The following is a 14,828-nucleotide window of genomic DNA, read 5'->3' as shown; positions in this document are numbered from 1 at the left end:
AGTGCCAGATGGTAACGGACGAGAAGAATGTTGCCAGAAGCCGGACCCGGCAGAGCAGGGAGCGAAATAGGGAAGCAAGATTAGCCGAAAAACGAATCCATCGCAAAAAGAGAAAAGAGCACGAGGAAAATGTGATTGCTCAGGCGCAAGAGAGTATGGAACAGAATGATATGCGGAGATTTTACGAAACTGTCAATGGCGTGTGGAGAAAAACAGCGCCTTCTCCCGTCATGTGCAACGACCGTAATGGAAACTTGCTGACAGACAAGACAATGGTGGCTGCCAGGTGGAGAGAGCACTTCGAGGTATTGTTGAACGGTGGGAGTGGAAGAGCGACGGACAGAAATCGAATCGACGACGACGGACAAGCTGTGGAACCTCCAACGCTAGACGAGGTCAAGACAGCCATTAGGGGACTGAAGAACAACAAGGCTGCTTTGAAGGACGAACTCTCGGCCGAGCTTCCCAAGCACGGTAGTGAGCAGCTGTATCAACTCTTACACCGTATTATAGTGAAGATATGGGAGGAAGAAAAACTGCCTGCTAGTTGGTTGGATGGTCTCATTTGCCCTCTTTTCAAGAAAGGGCATCGACTGGAGTGCGCGAATTACAGTGGAATAACACTCCTCAATTCATCGTACAAAATTTCAACCGGAGTTCTGTTCCACAGGCTGAGGCTGGTTGAGGAGTCCTTCGTCGGCGAATATCAGGCAGGATTTCGTGGGGGCCGATCAACGACGGACCAGATGTTCACCCTGCGGCAAATTCTCGATAAATTTCGGGAGTACAACTTGCAGACCCATCATCTGTTCATTGATTTCAAGGCGGCGTACGATTCAATGAAGAGAAACGAGTTATGGCAGATTATGATCGAACATGGTTTTCCGGCGAAGCTGATTGGACTGATTCGTGCGACGTTGACGGATCGAAATCAAGTGTACGGGTTGCGGATGAAATTTCGTCATCGTTCGTAACCTTTGACGGACTGAAGCAGGGCGATGCTCTTTCGAACTTACTGTTCAACATAGTACTGGAAGGAGCGATAAGGAGAGCTTGTGTGAACAGAAGCAGAACCATTGTCACGAAGTCGCACATGCTCCTGGGCTTCGCGGACGATATCGACATCATCGGAATCGACCGTCGGGTCGTGGAAGAGGCGTTCGTACCTTTTAAGAGAGAGACTGCGATGATTGGACTTACGATCAACACCACAAAGACTAAGTACATGATTGCTGGTGTGCAACGTCGGTCCGGCAGTGGTAGTGGTGACGGTGGGGAAAAGTTTGATGTTACCCGCGAGGTGAAAAAACGGATTGCGGCTGCAAATCGGACCTTTTTCGGTCTGCGAAACCAGTTGAGGTCCCGCAGGCTGCAAACGAAGACAAAACTCGCGTTGTACAAGTCTCTGATTCTCCCGGTCGCTTTATACGGTCATGAAACGTGGACGTTAAAAGAAGTTGATCGGAAAGCCTTTGGAGTCTTCGAACGTAAAGTGCTACGATTAATACTCGGCGGTAAACTGGAGGACGGCATCTGGCGGCGTTGCATGAACTACGAATTGTACCAGGTATATAAAGAGATGGATATAGTGAAGCGAATACAACACGGCAGGCTGCGGTCGGCTGGACGCGTAGCACGTATGCCGGAGGAACGACAAGCTTAAATCCCAACCAGGAATCGCATAAGGATGAACGCTGTACATCGTTTAAAGTACTATTTTAAGTCACTATCGCATATATGTACGGCTGAGAGACACATTTCATCGCATATAATCAGTCTTCCCACGAACACAACACATGTTCAACTTCGGTACGATTTCTTGCACTTGTGTTGAACATCAAACGCCAAACATCGGAGTACCCGTGTTTGCTAGCGTACTCCGTACCAAAGAGTACTCAAGTACAAAACTTGTGTACGTACAGAAGTACAAAACAAAAATCGAACCGAGCGTAATCCGAGAATGAAACCCGAAGCGGCTTTCCGAATGATAAACGAGTGGTGCCGAACTGTCAATCGTCGTTCGAGAAAGTTCTTTTTTGCACGATCGCTTCCCACTTCATTTCGTACGATACACGTGTACTGTACATATGTTCGTACTTGTGCTTGGAACGAACTCTGAACATAAGTACACGTTTGGGTACAGATTTGTGTGTTGCGGTTTAAACACCAAGTCAGAGTACAGGTGGAGTTTAAGTACAGCAGTACTTAGTGAGTTCGGTGTTCGTTTGGGAAGACTGCATATGATGTTATTTTTTGAACTTACTGCGATGTATTTGGTTAAATCCTGTAAGAGTGCAAATTAACTTTTATAAAGCATGACTACATCGTAGTAGACGATATTGCAATGTTTTGTTGCGACGAACTTTGCTTATTCACAAAAGCGTTCGAGTGAACTCGCAAAGTGTCAATTGAATTCGCATAATTGCGTACTGCGATGATTATACGACTTCGCTTGGTGTTTTTCTAATTATGTCAGTTTAACTCGCATTGGTGTACAAACTAAATCGCATAAAAGTGAAAATAAACTCGTTTGAATGTACATACAAACTCGCATAAGCTAGAATCGTTAACGTTGGCATATTGCGATGTGATATGCGATAACAATGAAAGAGGTGCTGTTGGAGTGCCAAAAAGCTAAAAGAAAGTGAAAAGTCATCATTATGGTTACAAAACAAGTTACAAAGTCATCGTTTTTGTTTTGTTGACCTTATAATTAACATTGGGTGGCGCTAGCAAGAGAGGAGTAGTGGTAACTGTGCGGGAAATCATGCTACATCATGTTACGTTTGTAAAGTAGTTGTGACCTATGTAATATAGTTTTAAGAATTTTCCATGAATTGGAGAATGCAATTCATAGAAAATTCTTCGATTGTTGCATGGAGTGTGTTACGTTTGTTAATAGTTGTGAACATTTTGTCAGTTAATTTTCTGTTTTATACTGTGGTTTGTTCATTTGCCCCTGAATTTTAATGTGCATTTGTAGCGCTCCAAACATTTCAGGAGCGAACCAGTACAAAACACGCAAGCTGTCCCCTAACACGGACATCAAATTGTAGACGGTCTTGTGTTGTTGCCCAAATCAGGATGCCCCCTTAGGATTAGAAATTCCTAGACCAAAACAAGCTATGTAAGCAAGTAACGCTGCAAACAAAAGGCAATCCGCCAGAAGAAATACGATTACAGGATTGACTGATGGACCAAGAACAAAAATGAAACCTCGTCATCCTAGGTTCGGACTTAGTTATCTATTTGGATAACTGGGCACAATTTATGTTATGTGTTGCATGTTTGTGTTTTGTGCATTTGTAATGTTCCTTTTTATTTTGCGTATCTAAGTTCCCAGACGTGGGGCCCGATACGGAAAATAAAATGTACATTTGTAAGGTTCCAATGTATTCGTTATATTTTACTTTTCGTATCCCACTAGCTTCAAAATGTGGGGCTCGATGCGGAAAATAAAATGCGCATTTGTAGGGTTCTTTTAGCAGTTGTCTACATTGTGGTACCCATCGGGAGCACAATGCATTTGTAGTGTTTCGCAAAACTTTTTTTCCGTTACAATCATTTTGATTTCCAAAGAGCCTGCCGAACACGTACAGCGCACGGAAACCAAGTGCATTCCAACAAGCACTGAGGTGAGTTAAAATGTCATGACATTTAATCAGTGTGTTTAATAAGTAGTGTTTGGTGCTAAGTGTGAAGTGCGGCTCGATAATCCAAAGGTTATTAGTTCGATACTTAGGTGACAAGATTTTTTTATTTCGAATATTTTAAGTCGCATAAGGTGCTATATTATGTCGCAATAGTGCATACCGTACATCGCATAAGATATCGCTTCAAGTCATATAGCGTCATTATTTTCCCGTCAATGCACGTATAGCGCCTCCACTTTTGTACGCATAAGGCACTTTTACTGCATCTTATGCGATGTAACTTTACCGTATAAAAGTACGTATAACATGAACATAAACTTCATTATACGTGCAAATTGGTTGTCTGGGATTATATTCAGCAGAGAACCAGGAAGGGGTCGTCGGCTTCGTGGAAGACCGCGCACATGGTGGATTTTTGCAGTTGAGGAGGACCTAAGGACTCTAAACGTTCAGGGAGACTGGAAGCGATTGGTCCAGGACCGAGGCCAGTGGAGGCGGATACTTCATTCGGCGTAGACTCACCGCTACGAATTGTAGCCCATCAAGTATCAAGTATCAAGTAAGGTTATGGATACCGTGACGCAATAAATATGGAATGGGAATTATCGCTTTTAAAATAGAATAATTGAAGAAGTTGCCGCTACTTGGAATCGAACTTCTGGTCTCCGTATCCACTGGTCCCGATGATGTCCTCGCTGCTACACTGCTATATAAATAGCATGGAAAATAGCCGTTTTATTTTACTCCAGACAAGGCATCATTATTATGCCCCAAGAAACCTTACCCAATTTCATCCTGCTTTTACTTGTGAAACCTCAAACGCAATGATGTTTACATTGAACAAGCTGGGTAGTTGCGCCAACAGGTTCTTCATCACAGCTTCTAGCTGTAAGAGTGTTCTTTAACCCTAAAAGGATACCTGGGGTCCATTGGACCCTAGGCGCCTTTCAGAGCTCGTCTTTGATGGAACACACTCAGCGAGGTGACGAAACTGAGGCCATGAAGGTATCCCTTTTAGGGTTAAACAGCTACGCAACTCTGCTGTTTTGTGTAATTGGCAACCTTACTTAACGTGCTGTATAAAAGAAGCTGTTTTATTGGCTGGGACTCTTATTCTTCCTCTCTGCTCGCTTCAGATCTTGCTCTTTGAAGTCGTCTTCTAGCTTGAAGGCAGGCAGCACTTAGGGTGCTGAGCGTTTCATTCCACCAGTATGCTGGACGCCGGCGGTTATTCAGTTCGAGTTTCCTGGGCATTGTAACATCACATGCCCTCGCTACTGTTTCCGTTAGTTCCACAGCGGTCATAGCGGGAGTGTCGCTGTCTGTCCGAAGTGCCTGGACAAAAAGCTCCTTGTCGAACTGCTTCGTTTTCCACTCCCTTTTGCAGGTCCTCCGGGTGCTCGGCAGAGCGGAGATCCGCCGACCGACGCTGTAGTGGATGGATTGATTGTCACTTGTGCGTGTATTTTTCGCTTACTCTTCAGTTCATGTTGTTCATCAGCGACGGGTTGCAGAACGTCACGTCGATAATGGATTCTCGTCCGTCCTTACGGAATGTACTCACAGAGCCTTCGTTGCACACTTTCACATTAAGCTTCGCTAAGGCTTCCAGCAGACAGTAACCCCTTGCGTTGGTCAGCCTACTTCCCCACTCCACCGCCCAAGCGTTGAAGTCCCCGCCGATAACAACCGGCGCACGTCCTATCAACTTATCAGTTAGTAGATCCAACATCCGATTATATTGCTTAGGAGCGCATAGCAGCTGCACACAAAGACACCGTTGATCTTGGCGATAACAAAACCTTCATGATCGTTATCCACTACTTTTTGAACGGGAAACCCGCCTGTAACTTGGATTGCCGCTATCCTTGCTTTATCCGCCACCCAGTTACCGTTATCGATAGAAACTCGGTACGGCTCTGCAATTATTGCGATGTCGCACTTGGTTTCCGTTGTCGACTACCACAACAGTTGCTGTGCTGCATCGCAATGATTGAGATTCACTTGCGTTATCTCCATCATTGTCATTGTTGACCTGCCTGCGCCTTCTTGTATGTATGTGTGTGTGTATGTATTTGTGTGTGTATGTATGTATGTATAAAAAGGTCACTCACTTTTAAATAGACACGGACAACGTCTTCAGCTTTGGGCTGTACAGACTGTTTTAAAGTTAACATTAGACAACGGACAACGGAGCATGCACCAGTGGAAACGGGGAAGAAACTATTCTCACGAAAAGTTTCAACGCCCGAAGCGGGAATCGAACCCTCACCCCATAGCATGGTACGATTATAAGCTTGGTGACCCTAACCGCACGGCTACGAGGCTCCACATAAAGCGCTTCCCATTGGCCGATTTTTCGGATTATAGCTCGAATCGCACCGGAATTCTACCGCATTGTTTGCTATTAAAAATGGTCCGGATCGGTCAAGGCGTTCTGGAGTTGTTCTGGGCATTTGAGTGATCCGGACCACCACCGGTAGAACTGGCCACATATAAAACTAAACCAAGCCCCATCATGCGACACATCAAACTGCGGCGATTTTTGTAACCTTCAGCATGGTTGACAAATTTTGTGCGGATATCAACACAGCTGATCTAAAATTCTACGATGACGGTCCAAAATTCAAGATGGTGGTCTAAAATCCAAAATGGCGGTTCCAAATTCAAGATGGCGGCTGTATAATGGAGTTTTAAGCCCTAAACCATGCACTATGGGTATATTTTGTATGAGGAAGATGTTTGGAGTCCAATAATGGCGACCAGAATATCCAAGCTGGCGGTCTAATATTTAAGATGGCGGCTGTGTAACGGAGTTTGGCAACCTGAATATCCATGATGGCGGTTCAAAATCCAAAATGGCGGCTCCAAATTCAATATGGCGGCTGTATTGCGGAGTTTTAGGCCCTAAACCATGCAATAAGGGTATATTTTGTATGGGGAAGATGTCCGGAGTCCAATAATGGCGATTAGAACATTCAAGATGGCGTTCTAAAGTTCAAGATGGCGGCTCCAAATTCAAGATAGAGGCTGTTTAAAAGAGTTTTAGGCCCTAAAACCATGCAATATGGGTACATTTGATATGGTGAAGATGTCTGGAGTCCAAAAATGGCGACCAGAATATCCAAGATGGCGATCTAACATCCAAGATGGCGGCTCCAAATTCAAGATGGCGGTTGTTTAGTGTAGTTTTTCTAAAACCATGCAATAGTATATATTTCGAATGGGAAAAATGTCTGGAGTCCAACAACGACGACCTGAATATCCAATATGGCGGTCTAAAATCCAAGATGGCGGCTACAAATTCATGATGGAGGCTGTTTAATGGAGTTTTAGGCCCTAAAACTATGAAAAATGGGTATATTTGGTATGAGGAAGATATCCGGAGTCCAAAAATGGCGACCACAATTTCCAAGAGGGCGATCTAAAATCCAAAATGGCGGCTCCAAATTCAAGACGGTGGCTGTTTAAAGCAGTTTTAGACCCTAAATGAATGTAATATGGATATATTTGTGATAGGAAAGATGTCTGGAGTCCAAAAATGGCGACCGCAATATGCAAAATGGTGGCCCAAACACCAAGGTGGCGGCTCAAAATTCAAGATGGTGGCTCTTTAATGGCGCTTTAAGCTCTTCTAAATCCATGTCATATGGGTTTATTTGATATAGGGACGAATTCTGAATTCCAAAAAATGGTTACCAGAATATCCAAGATGGCGATTAAAAATCCAAGATGGCGGCTCCAAATTCAAGATGGTGGCTGTTCAATGGAGCTCTGGGCTCTTAAACCATGCAATATGGGTATATCTGGTATGTGGAGTCCAAAAATAAACACCAGAATATTCAAGATGGTGGAATTAAATCCAAAATTGAGGCTCAAAATTCAAGATATTTTGAGGCTTAAACATCATAAACGATATGATTTCTGGTACCATGTAATGGATTTTTGTTTAACGTATGAAAGTGCGATATTCATCAACATGTCACTTGAGTTTTGTTGAAATGTGTTTTCGAAGGCACGAGAAAGGCGCCATCACCGCCAGGTGGATTAATTAGGGTTTTTTATGAGTTACTAGCTGTCCCGGCAAACTTTGTCTTGCCGTCTTGTGGTGGTTTGACAACTGTTGATCTCGAAATAGCACCGCACTATTCTAGTTGATTTTCGTAACTTTTTATGCATATAAACAGAGCCACCATGAATACGAATCGAAACGTGCAAGGGTCATGCTGATCGGTTCGGCCGTTCGTGAGTTTTGTTGTCTCAAAGAAGCTTCAAATTCATTTTTATATATATAGATAACTTAAATCTTCTCACAGCTCTGTCTCAGTTTCGGTTTATTTGTACATTGATCACTATTTGAACATGCAAATTTTATTACAACTGTAACATTGATTAACATTTCACTTCATTTGCACTCTCCCGCCAATCCAGGACTACCCCCCGATGGAATTTTCGACGCCCCCACTGCCAGTGATACCGGCCCTGCCGACCAACAACGGAACCCTGCGGAGGGGAACCCGTGCCATGGTCCCGCCACCGGACGTGACGCACCACACGCAGCACACCGTGAAAACGCTGCACGACTCGTCCGCATCCTCGGGCCTGCTGAACATCTCCCAAGTGTCCCAATCGACGCCAAAGCAACCGCAAGGTATCCTCAAAGACCCCAACAAGCGCAAAGAACAGCAGCAGCAGCACCAGCACCAGCAGTCGGGCCTTCCGCCAAGTGGGCTGAACCACCTGAACAGCATCGGCGGTGGGCTGCAGATGCTCGGTGTCCAGAATCCCTCGCCTGTGCCAATGATGGGTGGTGGCCCACCGCCGGGCCTGGTGCCGGTCAGTGGTGCCGGTGGTGGCAGTAGTTTAGGAAACAATTTGCTCATCGGGGCGTACGACCCGAGCAGTACGAACCTGAGCTCGTTCAACGCGTCGCTCGGCTATACGGACGCCGACGGACACCTAGTGTAGGCCCTTGCCCGGTGGCAGATTTACGATAATAATTACTAAATTAGTAGTCTAGGCAACCGAAATTCGACGAGGGGGAACTTGAAATTCTAACAATTCGAGAGAGAAAAAATCGGCCGAGATTAAAAAAACGATTAGGTCCCGCAGAATACTTATGAAAGAAGGAGAAAAGGTGGGAAAGGTGAAGAAGTTAGAGGAGTCGAAAGAAGGTGAAACGGGAAGCGCAGTCAATGCAGTCCGAGAAGAAAACAGAAACACAAAGAGAATTAAGACAAAGATAATTAAAATTAAAACATTAAAACAATCTTTTTAACTTTAATGAAACACAAAAAAAAAACAAAAAACAAGTAACGGTAACGTAATGTATTTAACAATTTAATTGTTGAGTTTTAAGCGCGTGTTGAAATGCGAGAGAGAAAGAGAAACGAATGTGCGAACGAATCAATGTTGACCTATTTTACGTTTAAGAAAGGACACAAAACGCGATGGAAGAGGCCACTCCGTGGAGGTTTCCATCCACGGACCAATTTTCCACTGCGCTGCCTGTGAGGCACGTGAGAACGGGTGTGAAACGTAAGTCTTCTCCAGTTAAGTTGCTTTCGATAAGTAGTAAGGATCTTTTATTGGTTTAAGTTTTTCCCTCTTTGCTAGTTTGCTTTTATAAACCAGTTAGCGCGGTGCGCGTGCGTGCGTGTGTGTTAGTCGATGGGAGTTCTCTCGGATATACGTACTTTTATGATTATGTTCTTCGTGGTTAAGATAAGTTTTAACGTGAGCCATTGATTAGCATTGAAGTCATTCTCGGAGAGCGAGAGGTGTGACGATGGATCACGGTGAAGATTGGGTTTCTTGATAAACTGAACAATTGAATGCAATCCTTTCTTCTTAACTACATGAAAAGAGAAACTTTTCAAACTTTTAATATCATTCTGCTCAAAGTTTGATTTTCAACAATAATGCTGAACAAGACTATTTTGGTTTGAACAAGTTTTGATTCATTGTGGTTCATATAAAATCATGTTCAAGGATCTACAACATTTCATCTTGAAACAGCTTGGTTGAGTAAAAAATTGCTTACAAATTCAATTTTTTTAATTGTTTTGGATTTTTTTTAACTTTCTACACTATTTTTAACTTCCTACACTATTTAATAGTTTTTTTTTTGGGTTTTATAAGAAATTTCAAAAGTTTTTTGAAAAAAGACAACATTGAAACAAATTTCAAGAGGCGAATCAGATTTAAAGACAATATCCATTTTTATGAAATAATTTCTTTGTTTTTACGTTTTTTTTTCTTTCTGTATACTTTCACTTTTGTTTTCAAAATTTTCATTGCTTCTATTTCAAATTCTATTGTTAAATCTTAAATTCTATTGTTTCTATCTTAATTTTTTTTTCGAATTTACCAAAAAATTGTTCATTTTTTTAATTTTCTAAATAATTTGTGTTTTTTTTTATTTCTTTATATTTTCTGTATTTCTGAATTTAAAAAAATATATTTTTCTATTGAATCCTCTGAATTTTCTCAAATTTCCAAATTTTTCTTACATTTCTTTATTTCTCGTTTTTTTTTTAATTTTATAATTTTTAATGGTTAATTCTCAAAACTCTCGGCATTTTTTTTTTATTTTTTTAACAGATTTTTGTTTAAATTATATCAATATTATTATATTTTTTCCTATTTTTTAACTTCTTTTTTTCTTATATTTCTTATATTTTTTCCTATTTTTTAATTCTCTGAATTCTCTGAATTCTCTGAATTCTCTGAATTCTCTGAATTCTCTGGATTCTCTGAATTCTCCGAATTCTCTGAATTCTCTGAATTCTCTGAATTCTCTGAATCCTCTGAATTCTCTGAATCCTCTGAATTCTCTGAATCCTCTGAATTCTCTGAATCCTCTGAATTCTCTGAATCCTCTGAATTCTCTGAATTCTCTGAATTCTCTGAATTCTCCGAATTCTCTGAATTCTCCGAATTCTCCGAATTCTCTGAATTCTCCGAATTCTCTGAATTCTCCGAATTCTCTGTATTCTCCGAATTCTCTGAATTCTCCGAATTCTCTGAATTCTCCGAATTCTCTGAATTCTCCGAATTCTCTGAATTCTCCGAATTCTCTGAATTCTCCGAATTCTCTGAATTCTCCGAATTCTCTGAATTCTCCGAATTCTCTGAATTCTCCGAATTCTCTGAATTCTCCGAATTCTCTGAATTCTCCGAATTCTCTGAATTCTCCGAATTCTCTGAATTCTCCGAATTCTCTGAATTCTCCGAATTCTCTGAATTCTCCGAATTCTCTGAATTCTCCGAATTCTCTGAATTCTCCGAATTCTCTGAATTCTCCGAATTCTCTGAATTCTCCGAATTCTCTGAATTCTCCGAATTCTCTGAATTCTCCGAATTCTCTGAATTCTCCGAATTCTCTGAATTCTCCGAATTCTCTGAATTCTCCGAATTCTCTGAATTCTCCGAATTCTCTGAATTCTCCGAATTCTCTGAATTCTCCGAATTCTCTGAATTCTCCGAATTCTCTGAATTCTCCGAATTCTCTGAATTCTCCGAATTCTCTGAATTCTCCGAATTCTCTGAATTCTCCGAATTCTCTGAATTCTCCGAATTCTCTGAATTCTCTGAATTCTCTGAATTCTCTGAATTCTCCGAATTCTCTGAATTCTCCGAATTCTCTGAATTCTCCGAATTCTCTGAATTCTCCGAATTCTCTGAATTCTCCGAATTCTCTGAATTCTCCGAATTCTCTGAATTCTCCGAATTCTCTGAATTCTCCGAATTCTCTGAATTCTCCGAATTCTCTGAATTCTCCGAATTCTCTGAATCCTCCGAATTCTCTGAATTCTCCGAATTCTCTGAATTCTCCGAATTCTCTGAATTCTCCGAATTCTCTGAATTCTCCGAATTCTCTGAATTCTCCGAATTCTCTGAATTCTCCGAATTCTCTGAATTCTCCGAATTCTCTGAATTCTCCGAATTCTCTGAATTCTCCGAATTCTCCGAATTCTCTGAATTCTCTGAATTCTCCGAATTCTCTGAATTCTCCGAATTCTCTGAATTCTCCGAATTCTCTGAATTCTCCGAATTCTCTGAATTCTCCGAATTCTCCAAATTCTGAATTCTCTGAATTCTCTGAATTCTCTGAATTCTCTGAATTCTCTGAATTCTCTGAATTCTCTGAATTCTCTGAATTCTCTGAATTCTCTGAATTCTCTGAATTCTCTGAATTCTCTGAATTCTCTGAATTCTCTGAATTCTCTGAATTCTCTGAATTCTCTGAATTCTCTGAATTCTCTGAATTCTCTGAATTCTCTGAATTCTCTGAATTCTCTGAATTCTCTGAATTCTCTGAATTCTCTGAATTCTCTGAATTCTCTGAATTCTCTGAATTCTCTGAATTCTCTGAATTCTCTGAATTCTCTGAATTCTCTGAATTCTCTGAATTCTCTGAATTCTCTGAATTCTCTGAATTCTCTGAATTCTCTGAATTCTCTGAATTCTCTGAATTCTCTGAATTCTCTGAATTCTCTGAATTCTCTGAATTCTCTGAATTCTCTGAATTCTCTGAATTCTCTGAATTCTCTGAATTCTCTGAATTCTCTGAATTCTCTGAATTCTCTGAATTCTCTGAATTCTCTGAATTCTCTGAATTCTCTGAATTCTCTGAATTCTCTGAATTCTCTGAATTCTCTGAATTCTCTGAATTCTCTGAATTCTCTGAATTCTCTGAATTCTCTGAATTCTCTGAATTCTCTGAATTCTCTGAATTCTCTGAATTCTCTGAATTCTCTGAATTCTCTGAATTCTCTGAATTCTCTGAATTCTCTGAATTCTCTGAATTCTCTGAATTCTCTGAATTCTCTGAATTCTCTGAATTCTCTGAATTCTCTGAATTCTCTGAATTCTCTGAATTCTCTGAATTCTCTGAATTCTCTGAATTCTCTGAATTCTCTGAATTCTCTGAATTCTCTGAATTCTCTGAATTCTCTGAATTCTCTGAATTCTCTGAATTCTCTGAATTCTCTGAATTCTCTGAATTCTCTGAATTCTCTGAATTCTCTGAATTCTCTGAATTCTCTGAATTCTCTGAATTCTCTGAATTCTCTGAATTCTCTGAATTCTCTGAATTCTCTGAATTCTCTGAATTCTCTGAATTCTCTGAATTCTCTGAATTCTCTGAATTCTCCGAATTCTCTGAATTCTCTGAATTCTCTGAATTCTCTGAATTCTCTGAATTCTCTGAATTCTCTGAATTCTCTGAATTCTCTGAATTCTCTGAATTCTCTGAATTCTCTGAATTCTCTGAATTCTCTGAATTCTCTGAATCTCTGAATTCTCGGAATTTTTTCTTAATTTTCTAAATTTTCTAAATTTTCTAAATTTTCTAAATTTTCTAAATTTTCTAAATTTTCTAAATTTTCTAAATTTTCTAAATTTTCTAAATTTTCTAAATTTTCTAAATTTTCTAAATTTTCTAAATTTTCTAAATTTTCTAAATTTTCTAAATTTTCTAAATTTTCTAAATTTTCTAAATTTTCTAAATTTTCTAAATTTTCTAAATTTTCTAAATTTTCTAAATTTTCTAAATTTTCTAAATTTTCTAAATTTTCTAAATTTTCTAAATTTTCTAAATTTTCTAAATTTTCTAAATTTTCTAAATTTTCTAAATTTTCTAAATTTTCTAAATTTTCTAAATTTTCTAAATTTTCTAAATTTTCTAAATTTTCTAAATTTTCTAAATTTTCTAAATTTTCTAAATTTTCTAAATTTTCTAAATTTTCTAAATTTTCTAAATTTTCTAAATTTTCTAAATTTTCTAAATTTTCTAAATTTTCTAAATTTTCTAAATTTTCTAAATTTTCTAAATTTTCTAAATTTTCTAAATTTTCTAAATTTTCTAAATTTTCTAAATTTTCTAAATTTTCTAAATTTTCTAAATTTTCTAAATTTTCTAAATTTTCTAAATTTTCTAAATTTTCTAAATTTTCTAAATTTTCTATATTTTCTAAATTTTCTAAACTTTCTAAATTTTCTAAATTTTCTAAATTTTCTAAATTTTCTAAATTTTCTAAATTTTCTAAATTTTCTAAATTTTCTAAATTTTCTAAATTTTCTAAATTTTCTAAATTTTCTAAATTTTCTAAATTTTCTAAATTTTCTAAATTTTCTAAATTTTCTAAATTTTCTAAATTTTCTAAATTTTCTAAATTTTCTAAATTTTCTAAATTTTCTAAATTTTCTAAATTTTCTAAATTTTCTAAATTTTCTAAATTTTCTAAATTTTCTAAATTTTCTAAATTTTCTAAATTTTCTAAATTTTCTAAATTTTCTAAATTTTCTAAATTTTCCAAATTTTCTAAATTTTCTAAATATTCTAAATTTTTTGAATTTTCAAAATTTTTCAAAATTCGCTAAATTTTCAGAATAGTTTCGGATTGAATTTAAGCATTATTTTTGTAGAATCTTTGGAGAAACTACAAAAAAAAAAACGAGGGAAATTCGTAATGACATCTCCTGTAGAAATTAAAGGAGAATTGCCTTGTGTATTTTCTTGGCAAACACTCTGATTTTTTTTGTTCTTATTTTTTATGTGTACTTTATCTTGAACCTAATTATACACAAAATACTTTGAAGAAATTCTAACTGTTCTGAATAGGAGTCTCAAACAAATTTTTACGAAACCCCCTGGTAAAATGTCAGAAGAAATTGCTCTCCAAATGCCTGCAATATCTTTGATATTTTTGAGTGCAATTTAATTTCCTGATAAATTCCATATTCAATGTTTAAAAAACTGAAGAAATTTTCGGATAATTTTCTGTTTTTTTTTTCAACTAAAAGATCAGGGAATCTCTGGAATTCCTTCCTAATGGATTCACTGAAAAAATAATCTTTGAACGATTGCTAGAAAAACCTGCAATGAAATTAAAGAAGACATTCCTGATGCTAAGCTTAGCTGAATTCCAAGAGATATTCCTAAATCTCAGTAAGAATTGCTGGTTGCATCTCTGAAGGAGTTCCAAGAAGTTATATTTCTAAGTGAATTTACTGATAAATTTTCCCAAGTAACACACTTGCCACAGAAGAGTCATGGCGGCGCAGGTTATTGTTGCGCAGAAGTCACTGTGATTTACTTCTAGCAAGTAAGTGTTTGTTTGCTAGAAGTAAGTCACAGTGACATCTGCACAACAAAAACATGCGCCACCG

At 38.5% G+C, this 14,828-nt stretch overlaps 1 protein-coding gene across 6 annotated transcripts in view; it reads left to right on the top strand.

Annotated features, from left to right (window-relative positions):
• Positions 1–9,372, top strand: part of LOC109409926 (nephrin) — an 851,818-nt gene extending 842,446 nt beyond the window's left edge. For all 6 annotated transcript variants that reach the window (XM_062855795.1, XM_062855794.1, XM_062855793.1 and 3 more), the window contains one exon: positions 8,085–9,372. In XM_062855795.1, coding sequence (XP_062711779.1) covers positions 8,085–8,621 — 537 coding nt within the window. In that variant the 3' untranslated portion in view covers positions 8,622–9,372. The remainder of the gene's footprint in view (positions 1–8,084) is intronic.
• The last annotated feature ends 5,456 nt before the right edge of the window (positions 9,373–14,828 follow it).

The sequence above is a fragment of the Aedes albopictus genome, chromosome 3 (assembly GCF_035046485.1).
Source record: "Aedes albopictus strain Foshan chromosome 3, AalbF5, whole genome shotgun sequence".
Classification (NCBI taxonomy): domain Eukaryota; kingdom Metazoa; phylum Arthropoda; class Insecta; order Diptera; family Culicidae; genus Aedes; species Aedes albopictus.
The sequence above is the reverse complement of the archived record's forward strand: the minus strand, read 5'-3'. Positions and strand labels throughout refer to the sequence as shown.